Here is a 12,306-nt window from a genome sequence, read left to right on the forward strand (position 1 = left end):
AAATACATAAATTACCAGAGGCATATTATTTAAAAATCTTTGAACAGATGAAAATACTTGTATAAGTTAAACATTTTAAACTACATCCTATCTCAAACAAATACATACCTGGCAGCAAAAAGAAATAAGAAATTAAATTTTGGAAAAAATGATCAGAAAAATAAGAAGGATAAGAATACTGGCTTTGATTCCAAAGATACCCAAGTAATCTGAGGAAAATTTTAGAAGGTGCAATTACTGACATTTATATGTAAAATCAATATGACAGTTGCATAAGACAGTTACATGGCTTTGAAATAAAAGTAGAATAAATCTAACTATCAAATAGTTCCTCCAAAATTCTTTTATACTTGTTAATGCAATCTTATCTGACAGCTCCCCACGGAAGATCATCTTCACACAACAGCCTAAAATTGAAAATGATATTTTATTAAGTTAGGACAAACATCAAGGATGATAATGATGTTTCAAAAGAAAAGAAAATACCCTTTTACAGTCTTGCTAGAGATAGTCTCAGTGGGAAATATCCTCCACTGACATGAAAGAGTTCGTGGTTATTCTTGCCAGAAGTAGTTCAGAATGCTGGGGCATTTTTACCACCCTCTTCCTCCCACCCCCATCATAGGGCGCAGCCATCAACCAAAGGTTCTCAGGGTTGGTGTCGTACTATCCTAGTTCCATTCCCCCCTTAGGTAGAGTTATCCTGAGGTGTGTGTTTGGCAATATCTCCTAGATCTTTCCCACTGGGGAAGCTAGCTTGATAGACCACTCTCTATTGGCTACCTTCCCTTCCCTACTTCCCACCACCCAAGTAAACTGCTGTACTCACATCCCCAGATTAGGTTCCACTTCTGGGAGATCTCATATTAAAACAGTGTTTCACAATCTGTGTCTCACAATTTAATATCTACAATAACTGTGGCACTCACAAGGTTCCCCTCAAGGAGGAAAAGCACCAATCTGGCATAACCAGATTCCAAGAACACTGGCAGGGTTTCTACTGGATCCCATTCAGGTCTCTGTGTGTGCCTAATTTATCTTTGATGTGTGCTTAATACTTATAATACACACACACACACACACACACACACACACACACACACCCAGGCATGGTACTCATCTGAGACTACCTTCACTCAAGGTCAAGGCTCAGTTTTACGGCCATTTCAATAGCCATTGGGATAGGCTGCTAGATCTTCGGGGATTGGCTGGCTTCTTATTCACCTTACTCCTAGGTTACAGTCCTTCAGAATCATAACCCAAAGTGGGTATGGTTTACTGGAATCCCCACTCATGAACTTGGACTTTTTTCTTCTCACCCCTGTGTGGCCATTGAAAGCATTCCTTTTGGATCAGTGCACAGTAACTGTTCACTACCATATTAGGTATTATACTATTAAGATGCTTAAAATATGTAGTCCCTCTTCCTAAATTTTGCTCAGAGTGATTATTGTTCCCGATTACCTTGTTGGCAATCAGCAGATGACGTAGCTCTAGACGTCATTTAAAGTCATGAGCTGAGATGAAATTAACGTAGGGGATGAGGATACATAGAGAAGAGAAGGGGTCCCAGATTTGAAGGATTGACATGCTAACTTTTGGAGGCCAGAGTATGAGAAAGAACCCGCAAAGCAGCAGCCAGTGGCAGAGGACATCCAGTGAGCAGAAGGGTCTAGGGACTTAGGAAAAGAACAAAATGAAAGCAGTGTATCTAACGCCAAGTGAACAAGTATTTACAAATGGAAGGGCCGATCATGGTGCAAAACACTTCTGAAAGGACAAATCAGAAGATGAGGGCTGACCACTGGGTTTAGTAATATGGAGGTGACAGGAGACCTCAAAGAGATGTTTCCATGCAAGGAGGGTAGGGGATGAATGCCTAGTTGGAGCTGGTTTTAGACATTACAAGGAAAGAACTGAAGCAGCAAATACATTGTTACATGAGTTTTGCTGTAAAGCAGATGAGGGCATTAACTAAAGGGGGATGTTTTTCTTTTGTACTGTTTTGTTTTTAAAAAGGAAGATGTGTTAGCACGTTTTCTAATGTAAGATGCAGAAAGGGGAAATTCAATGAATAAGTAGAGAGAAGGGAAAACTGTCAGAGAGAAAAAAGGTCTTTCAAAAGCCAGTGGAAATGGGATCCCACACATATCTGGAGAGTTTGGGTAGATCACAGACAGCTAATTCACTGAATCAGGAAGGCCGAGGAGGCCAAGCAAGGGAAGATGTGATGGTTAGAGTGTGTGGAAATGACCTTTTTTTTGCTTCTGTTTTTTCTGTGTTGGAAGTTTGAGAAATGAGCTGAGGATAAGAGATAATGTTCTCAATAAGTAGAAGTATGAATGGAACAGGAAAACCTAACAAGATGAGCAGGGAGCCCTTGCTACAGACCCACTTGAAATTAATAGTCAGAATAGAAGTAAGTTTCTATTGGGTAAATCATAAGTATATTTGGGTAGAGAGAAAGCGCTGAGAAATATGTGTCCATCTAATAAGCAGAAGGGAGTCTGAGACCGTTTTTTAGGATCATGGTCTGTAATGCTGACCTTAATATGTGACCTTCACCTCCCGGGCTCAATACAGCAGAATCAAGGAAGATGTTCACCAACTGAAGCTGTAAATAAAATTTGCTGTTCAGTTCAGATAGCAACTTCCTTAATCTCAGTTAATTATTCTGAAAGAACACCCAAAGGAAATCATGAAGCGTATTCTTGGAGTGTTCCTGTAACTTGTCAATTGAGAGTCTAGATGGGAGTTTAATTTAATGACTTGAAGCAAGCTTCTCAGCGAATACAAAATTTCAGTTAAATCTTGTTAAGCTGGACTGTAATGAGATCATATGCCAAATATTCCCAGGCTGATGGTGGTAAGATTGTTTATGTATGTATAACTTAGTCTAACCACACATTTAAGAAAACATACTGAAGAGCAAGCATAAACTCATATACCTACGGTACCTATAAATAAACCTCAGAAAATACGTACCAGGTCTGGAGAGAAAACTACAAAAAAACAAAAACAAAAACAAAAAAAAACCTTTTGAGGGACATAAAATAAGAATAGTAAGTGGAAAAACATACATTATCAAAAACAGTTTTGATTATGTAAATATATGAATTCATCCCATAACCATCTATAAATTCAATGAAATCTTAATAATAAAACAATGTTGGTGAAGAGAGGAAGGAACACTATTAATTAATCCAACAACATTAGTTACTAGTAACAGCAAATAATATGAATTAACAGTAAACAGGAATGTAGTGTGTGGTATGTTCCAAGCTCTTCTAATGTATGTGAACATACATACACTGATTTACATAATCTTCAAAATAACCTTTTGTGGTACGAGTTATTATTAATATCACTTTATGGACAGGGAATCTGACGCACAGAAGGATTAATAATTTGCCTGAGCCATACAACTGCTGAGTGGAAATACCAGGGTTTAACCTGGGTTCTCTGGCTCCAGAGCCACCTTCCCATAATCATTTCCCCTGCTTCTTAATTGCAATGACAACAATAATCCCAACAGCATTTTTGGAAGGAGAATTAGATAAAATCAATTTTTTAAAGATATTTATTTATTTATTTATTTAAGAAAGAGAAAGCAAGCATACATGAGCAGGAGAGGAGCAGAGGGAGAAGGAGAGAATCTCCAGCAGACTCCCCACTGAGCACGGAGCCCAATATGGGGCTTGATTCCATGACCCTGAGATCATGACCTGAGCTTAAATCAAGAGCCAGATGCTCAACTGACTGAGCTACCCAGGAACCCCAAAATTATTTTAAAGTTAATCTGGAATAATATGCATGGAAAAACAATGAGGAAATGGTTGGGGAAGAGAATAGTCAGGGAGGAGATTCATGTTCCAAATACTAAAATGTATTTTAAAGATGTATTCAAGGTATTCACTCACTGAACAAAAACTTACTAAACACCTTCTCTTTGCCAGGTTCTGCTCTAGGTGCCAGTGATAGAGTGCTGACAAGAACAGACAAAAAGCCCTGTTCTCACGAAGTTTAAATTCTTGTTGAGGGAAACAGACAAAGGAATAGACAAATACATAGGCTGTTATATAGGTCTTGATATATCATTCTATGAAGAAAAATCCAGCAGCACCAGGGATAGTGAATGCTGAGGTAGAAGAGATGCTTTCTAAATGTGGGGGTTGGAAAAGACCCCATTGATAAGATGGCACTTGAACAGAAACATGGAAAAGTTGAGAGAGCAAACCATGAGGGTGTCTGGGGGAAGGGCATTTCAACAGAGGAGACAATAAGTGCAAAGGTCCTGGGGTAGAAGGATGCTTGCCATATTTGTAAAATAACAAGAAAGCAAACATGGCCGGAATGATGGGAAGGTGAAGTGGAAAAAGATGATGTCAGAGGGATAACAGCAGGGGAGGTTATCAGGGCATTTTGCCTTTAACTCAGAATGAAATGGGAAACGTGACTTGCATATATTATAAAATGATCATTCTGGCTACTGTGTTGAAAAAGGAATTATTAACCCTTCCCTAAAAAAGAGTGAGTTCCTGGTTGATAGATGACACCCAGGGGCCATGTTTCTTGACTGGATACATTTAATGTAATAAGAGGCTACCCACACTAGAATTGAGATTCTCTCTACCACTCCCCAAAGCTAAGACTAGTGAATAAAACAGAGTCAGCAGCTAGAAAGAAACGCCACTAGACAGTGGAACAGGACTGAGAAAAACCTCATGAAACAGAATGTTTCCTACTCTACTGTTTCCTAGGAAGCTGATCTATTGCCTGAGTCTATCCTTCTGAGAGAGCCAGAGTACGTCCTCACGCACTATCCCGCTCATCACTGCTAGCCCAGACATGGACCCTTGAAGTCATGGTGGAGAAGGTCGAGTCAGGGATGGCATTCTGGGAGACACAGTACCCACAACTTAGATTATAAAATGGTGGGTGGAGACAGAGGGATTCTAGCAGCATGCTAGGGATTGTGATATTTGTGTATTAACTACATCAATCCACAGGATATGGACTCAGTGGCAAATATTGGGAAGCATCTGGCATTTTAGATAGTAGGAGCGGAAAGCCTCTTGGAAATGTGGAGCTGAGCGGGGAGAACCCTCTGGCATGTCAGCAGCAGAAAATGTCGCCATGACCCCCGTGACAGGGGCAGACTTGCCTAATAGCACCCGGTCTGCATGGATCCAGCCTCATTTAGGAGTAAGAAAAGAGAAAAAAATATCAATTAGACATCTACGACAAAATGCTGAAGGAAGTGTCTAATAAGATACATCTTAGCACTTTGTAGATTCAATTATAAATGTGATGTCCTTGGAAAATGTATACAAAGCCCATCCTTGAATTTCCACAAATAAATACAATATAATCATCACAGCACAGACACAATCAAATAGATCAGCTCTTCTTTGCAGTATTCTTTACAAACATTATCACAAAAGGGAATAACTAAATATCCAATCTGATCTTCTTTTCATTAATTTAGAGTATCCAAATATTAAAAACTACTGAAGGGCCACAGTAGATATTTCTGGAAGTACTAGGTTACCAATATGTTAAGTATTGGTAACACTATTTTATGAATGAATCAAAATCGTACCTAAGTGTTTACCTAATTTTTACAAGATGCTTTAAAATTCCAAGACGCTGCCTCAGTAATTATATAATGCAGGCCAGACTCAGATAGTTCTACGATAAGTGAGAAGCCTGGACATATAAATAGCTCGGTGGATTGAACTTCAGTACTTCAAAAGTTTCTTTTTTTTAATTAATTAATTCATTTTTATTTTTTAATTTTTTAATTATAATAATATTTTTATTATATTATGTTAGTCACCATACAGTACATCCCTGGTTTTTGATGTAAAGTTCGATGATTCAAAAGTTTCTATCATTAGGAATTACGAAGATGTTAATGTTCAGTAATACATACTTTTAATAATAAGTATAAGTAAAATTAGAGTTTTGGTTTTTTAACTTTTGATGATTTTTAAGAAAAAGTTTTTGTTCTTTGAACTTTATAGTCGTTGCAAATATCTAATTCATGAATGAAAACCCACTAATTGGGGGCAAGAAATTATTCTCCAAAGGTTGTTTTCACTATCTTTTTGTTCCAGGTGTGCAGTTTAGTAATCCAATAGTTAAAATCCTAGAGGAGAACACAGGCAGTAACCTCTGACATTGGCCGTAGCAACTTCTTACTAGATGAGTCTCCGGAGGCAAGGGAAACAACAGCAAAAATAAACTATTGGGACTACATCAAAATAAAAGGCTTCTGCACTGCGAAGGAAACCGTCAACAAAACTTAAAGGCAACCTATGGAATGAGAGAAGATATTTGCAAATGACATATCTGATAAAGGGTTAGTACCCGAAATATATATATATATATATATCTCCTGTAAAACTCAACACCCCCAAAACAAACACTCCAAATATGGGCAGAAGACAAGAACAGACATTTCTCCAAAGAGGACATCCAGATGGCCAACAGACACATGAAAAGAGGCTCATCATCACTTACCCTCAGGGAAATGCAAATCAAAACTACAATGAGACATCACCTCACACCTGTCAGGATGATTAAAGTCAACAGCACAGGAAACAACAGGTGTTGGCAAGGATGTGGAGAAACCCGAGGGCTTCCCTATCTACCTTTGAAAAGCGATAATGATAGCAATATATAAAGGAATGGTAAGAGGAAATAATTTCATAATTAATCTTTTAAAAGAAATAATGACAGAGATAACATCAGTGTGACTTCAGCATAGTAGTCTAAAACCTCAAAAATATGGGGGCGCCTGAGTGGCTCAGTCGTTAAGCATCTGCCTTCGGCTCAGGTCCTGATCCCAGGGTCCTGGGATTGAGCCCTGCATGGGGGCTCCCTGCTCAGTGGGGGGCCTGCTTTGCCCTCTCCCACTTGCCCTGCTTGTGTTCCCTCTCTCACTGTGTGTCTCTCTGTCAAATAAATAAAATCTTAAAAAAATAAAAAATAAATAACCCTTAAAAATATGTACCTCAAAGGGAAAATGTTATTCACAGTTTATTATTGAGAAAAAAATTAGAACCATTCTGAGTCCTTCTCTGTAAATGATCTCATCTTCCACCATGCACTTCTAGAATACTTTCTCTTTAGTGAGCCATTTTTCATACTTTTCATGTGTACTTAACATGACAAATTTAGCCAGATATAAAAACAAAAAGGTGACTGGAACTAGAATGCTGTATGTATTTAAAAGATTCATGAGCGGGGACAGAGGAGGCTTTCTCATCAATCGTCCGAAGCCCTCCAGAAGGTACATAAATCAAAGATCTTGATTTTCTTTTAGGAAATAATAGTTATCATTTAATCTTTGGTGTTTTGGTTAGAATAGAAGTTTCAAAAAAAAAAAAAGAGACTGCTGATCACAGTGCCATACAAATGTGTCTATCAAAGTACTGGGGTAATTAAGTTATCTGTTCGATTCCCCTATAGGCTATTCTAATTAGCATGCAAGCACTTCCTTAATTCGCTGTAGTCACCAAGGACAACGTGATTCTGACAGTTGTGTTTGTTATTTTACTGCCTGACAGCAAATTGTATTTGCTGTTTTATTGACTTGGAGCAAAAATACATAATTGATTACCCATAATCAATCTGTTACAAATCTGGCTATGGGAAAAGGAAGGATTAATAAATCTTTACAGAAACCTTATTGGTTAATCAAGTTTATTCTCAGTGGCAGACACTCCTGCCCCCATTCTCTTGTTCTGCCAGAGCAGAGCCCCATTTGACCAGTTTCTCTACTCTCCCCCTTTGAAACCTGCGTGACTGGGGCAAAGCTGACCCCAACCCGGGTCATGGGATAAAATGGTAGTAACCAAATATAAAATAATAGAAACCAAACAAAGTACTACCATTCTTTTGGCCAGAGATTGGTTTCATCGCCCAAGGTTAAGCTAATCAAGACTTGTTGGGCATTTTAGCTAAATTGGCTAATTAGTCCAGAGGAACTTTCATTCCACGGTGATGGGAAAGTTCCTCTCTCTGTGTCTTTCCCTGACTCTCTTTTGTTTGTCTATCTTCGTGCAAGCTAAGGACAAGAAAGCATGCTACCCCAGCGGCCACTCGTGCTCCTCTCAGGAAGGAAGCCAGCCAACACACTGGAAAGGCCCTGACCCTCCCCTGCCTGAGCCCTCCCTACCTTCTCATGTCTTGTTGTACGAGATGAAACACTTCTTTAGGTAAAAGTACTGCCCCCCATGTAACAGACTGCTGGTGGTGACTGCCCCACTCTGAAGAACGATGGGACTTACACACCCCAACTCCCTGCGACACTCTGGCTGCAGAGGCAAGAACCACTGGTGGAGAGATGGCAGGATGAGCCCCCGCAGGTGCCAACTGCATCCTAGTCTCAGCTCTCTGTTCTCACAGGTCCCAGTTCTCCTGCCTGTGCTGGGGTGAGTAGATTTTCTGGTTCTCTCAACCAAAAGAAGTCATCGTTAGCCCTGATAGGTCAAGTTCCTTCAGGAACCAGTGTCTCCAGACTTGAAGTTGATCCAAGCGACCTTGCCTACCTTGGGCATGCAGATCACCAAATGCCCTGTCGTCTGAGAGCGTCTGGCAGAGCTGCTGTCAGGCTTGACTTCTGCAGGAAGGACAAGCTGGAATGGCTGAAAAGAAACAGGAAGTGTCCCCTCCCAGAGAGGGGGTACATATTATGTGAGAGGGTTACCTCAAGATGTATTTTCGTTACCAACTCAAGATTTACCATTCCATTTGAAAAAAAAAAAAACAACATGCTTAGACTTAGTAGAAAAAAACAATGTCTGGGCTATGCTTGATATTCATGAATGATTTTACCTATTTTAATGAATGGTCTGAAGAACAGTCATCAACCACAAACAGTGAAACAGTCATTGGTCCATTTATGTTAACACAGCTAATAATAAAGAATTTATAGATAAAACTTCTTGCGATAAACCATCAACATATTTCCACTTTCCAGCCTCCATATGACTCCTATGAATGCTCATAATCAGCAAAAAATACTATTTCAGGGGCGCCTGGGTGGCTTAGCCAGTTAAGCGTCTGACTCTTGATTTCAGCTCAAGTCATGATCTCAGGGTCGTGAGATCGAACCCCACATTGGGTTCCATGCTGGGTGCAGAGCCTACTTAAGATTCTCTCTCTCGCTTTCCCTCTGCCCCTCCCCACTACTTGCGTTTTCTCTCTCCCTTAAAAAAAACACTATTTCAAAAATAATAAAATTACAGTTGCTATGAATGAAATCATTGACCATTAAACGTGGGTATATGATTTAAATCTAAGTTCAAGCGTGGGCCATCACACGTACAACCACCTCATCAGCTCTGAAAGAAGGACTAACGCGATAGACACAAGTTAAAAATGCTAATTTTATGGAGCTACCTGGTGGTCAGCCAACAAGCAGTCCTGCTATGGACCACTCCCACTGTGTAAAGTCATGTGTCTAAAAAATAGCTCTCTGATGGGGCTTCTTTTCTTCTCTTTTCACATGATGTTAACATTTTTTGAGGCAACCTAGCTTAGTCGGAGGCTTGGCTTTTGAAACGGGAACAGTCTACTGCCTTATGCTCACCTTTCCTTTGACCGTGACTCGGACGTAAGTTGGCTGCACGTCAACATCGATTAGAGAGGTGTCCATGTATCTGCACCATGAAACATACCACATCTCACCATTTTCAAAAACTTTAAGTTAAAAGAAGTGCAAATAAAAACTGACATTTCCGGAACCATTTTAAATGAAAGAAGCTTCCAATTTCCATGCTCAACAGGTCTTAAGAAATCTGTCTTACATTAATCCCTAAACCAAAGGAAATTCAATATATCAGCAATTTCATTTTTAGACCCACAAGTACTCTTGGCATTGATTGCCCCTAACCTAAAAATATCTGCGGCCTGAAACGCCAGAGGTTTGCGAAAAACAGCTTGCCATGTTCTTTCATGAATATTTTATTTTAAGCCCCTACGCCTGACATGAATAGCCAGGAATGCTGAATGCACGGCGCTTGGGGCCTGCAACCAGCAGCTCCTGCTTCCTGAGCTGCGCTCCCTCCCCGGCAGCTGTTCTGCAGCTGCTGCTCTGCTTCTCCCAGCGAAGCCACCTCCTGCTGGCTAAGCAGAGCCTCCCGTCCAGGGCAGTGACCCCAGGATCAGGGGGTGCTGGTTCTCCTTGACTTGAGGAACAAATGAAGGCGTGAGGCTTCATCTCGCTTGTTCAGACAAGTAATCAGACGTAGAGCTGTACATTTACCGGTATTGATCGCAAACATTAGCAAATGCAAGGCATGATTCAAAAGTCATGCACGCTAAGGTGGGTAGGATGATACCAGGGCTGCAGGAACAGGCTTCAGTCACACGGCTGTGGGGAAGGGTCTCCATCCCCTCCTGCTCTGTTACCTTGGACCACGTCCCTCAACTGCTCTAAACCTCAGTCTCTTCATCTATAAAACAGGATACGGAGTGAGCCGTATCTTCGGTGAACCCAAGATTGCTGTGAAGACACATGCAGAGTGCCCAGCCCGGTGTTGGGGTGAACACAGCATCGTTCTATTTTATTTAATAAACATTCTTGTAAGAGTGAAAGGTGTAGGCAAGGTTTCCTAAAACCTCATGTAGACTATCTACCACGTTAATGGATCACATCTTCTTACCCATGCGTAGGGCCTCCTACAGCGTTCCTCCGCCCCTACGTCCAAGGTCTTGGCCTGTGCTGGTTTCCTCTGCCTGAAACAATCTTCTGCTGGTTCTCTGCAGAGCTCGCTGCTTCTCACCCTTCAATTGTCAGTTCATGTCAGCAGCTTCGCTGACCATCCCCGACACTGCCGACCACCAGACTGCCCACGCCATTGTTCTCCGCCCTTGAACTCTGGCCCTTCCTGTAAAGCACTCTCCCTTTGTAATTACTTATTAGATGCCTGCCTGCCTATTGTCTGTCTCCCCAGGGGCCATAATCTCTAGGAGAGCAGAGACTATATTTAGAACGTGCCTGTTACAGTCTCCCCATGCCTGATATATAGTAAGTATTCTATACATATTTGCTGGATAAAGACAGGAAGTGTATATGAATGAATGAATGAATGAATGAACTTAATTTTTAGACATCCACGTGACAATGAAGATAAGGAATTTTATTGTCATTAGCTCAGACAGAATCATGGGAAGGGAAGGATTTTACTACCTAGACAGGAGAAATCTCACCACTCCTTGAGAAAGTTCATGATAGGGGGAATGGGGAAAGTTTTCCTTTGAGGACTGAACGTGAAGGAGCCAAGAGAGCTAAAAAGAGAAAGGGGTATACATTCATTAAACTCCAGGAATATGGCCTAAACATGGAAAGGACTTAAAAGGATGAAACAGAATGTTTAATGAAACACAACAGATAGGGAGCTTGGGTTACTGCAGGGACAGAGGACATGGGATCAGCTGGAGAAGAGCTAGAAGCTCTTTAAAGGCAGGTGAGCTGGTGAAGAATTAACAGGAGGCTTAACAGGGTGTCTTGGCACGAGGAGGAAGGAACACACTAAGATTTAGTCCTTCCTCACAAGAGCCAAAGGTGGAAACAACCAAATGTCACGTACTGGTGAACGGATGAACAGAAACGTGGTCCAGCCATACAACGGAGTTTTACTCAGCTACAAACAGGAAGGAAATTCTGACGCGCTACAACACAGACGAACCCCGAAAATGTGACAGAGGCACAAGCGATTCCACTCATATGAAGTATAGGAAATTGGCAAACCCATAGAGACAGAAGGCAGATTTGTGGTCGCCAGGGGAAAGGGAAATGAGGAATGAGTACTTAATGGGGATGGGGTTTCCTTTCTGCGGTGATGAAAATGTCCTGGGGCTCCGTGCTGGCAAGGCTGCACAGCTTGGTGTCATTAAGTGCCACTGAATCTCCACTTGAAATGGCTGACACGGTGAATTTTAAGTGAAGTGTATTTTACCACAATTCAAAAAACAAAGAGTTGGCCCTATGCCTGTGAGTGCGTGGCCTGGCTCCTCAGATTACTGCATTTCTTTTGACGAGACTCAGGCTCTGGAAATTGACTCCCTTTTAGATAATTTCAGGATAACAATCCCTCTTACTCCGCTGGGTTTACTGGGAGATTAGATAAGATAGAGCACACAAAAAAGGCCTTCAAAAGAGAAAGGACTTTATCATTCATGCATGTACATGTCCTCTGACTCCCATTATCAGTATTCATTCATTCATTCCCTCAGGCATTCGTTCATTCCTGAGCTCATAGAGCTCCAGGCACTAGGCACTGGTGTGGGTGC

The 12,306-nt window shown here is 41.0% G+C and overlaps 1 protein-coding gene across 1 annotated transcript in view; it reads right to left on the reverse strand.

Annotated features, from left to right (window-relative positions):
• Positions 1-12,306, reverse strand: part of DNAAF11 (dynein axonemal assembly factor 11) — a 72,370-nt gene that overhangs the window by 21,832 nt on the left and 38,232 nt on the right. Inside the window, exons 9-10 of the mRNA XM_026495392.4 lie at positions 9,602-9,671; positions 8,559-8,654 (exon numbers count right to left, since the gene is read on the reverse strand). Coding sequence (XP_026351177.2) covers positions 8,559-8,654; positions 9,602-9,671 — 166 coding nt within the window. The remainder of the gene's footprint in view (positions 1-8,558; positions 8,655-9,601; positions 9,672-12,306) is intronic.

The sequence above is a fragment of the Ursus arctos genome, unplaced genomic scaffold (genome assembly GCF_023065955.2).
Source record: "Ursus arctos isolate Adak ecotype North America unplaced genomic scaffold, UrsArc2.0 scaffold_6, whole genome shotgun sequence".
Lineage (NCBI taxonomy): Eukaryota > Metazoa > Chordata > Mammalia > Carnivora > Ursidae > Ursus > Ursus arctos.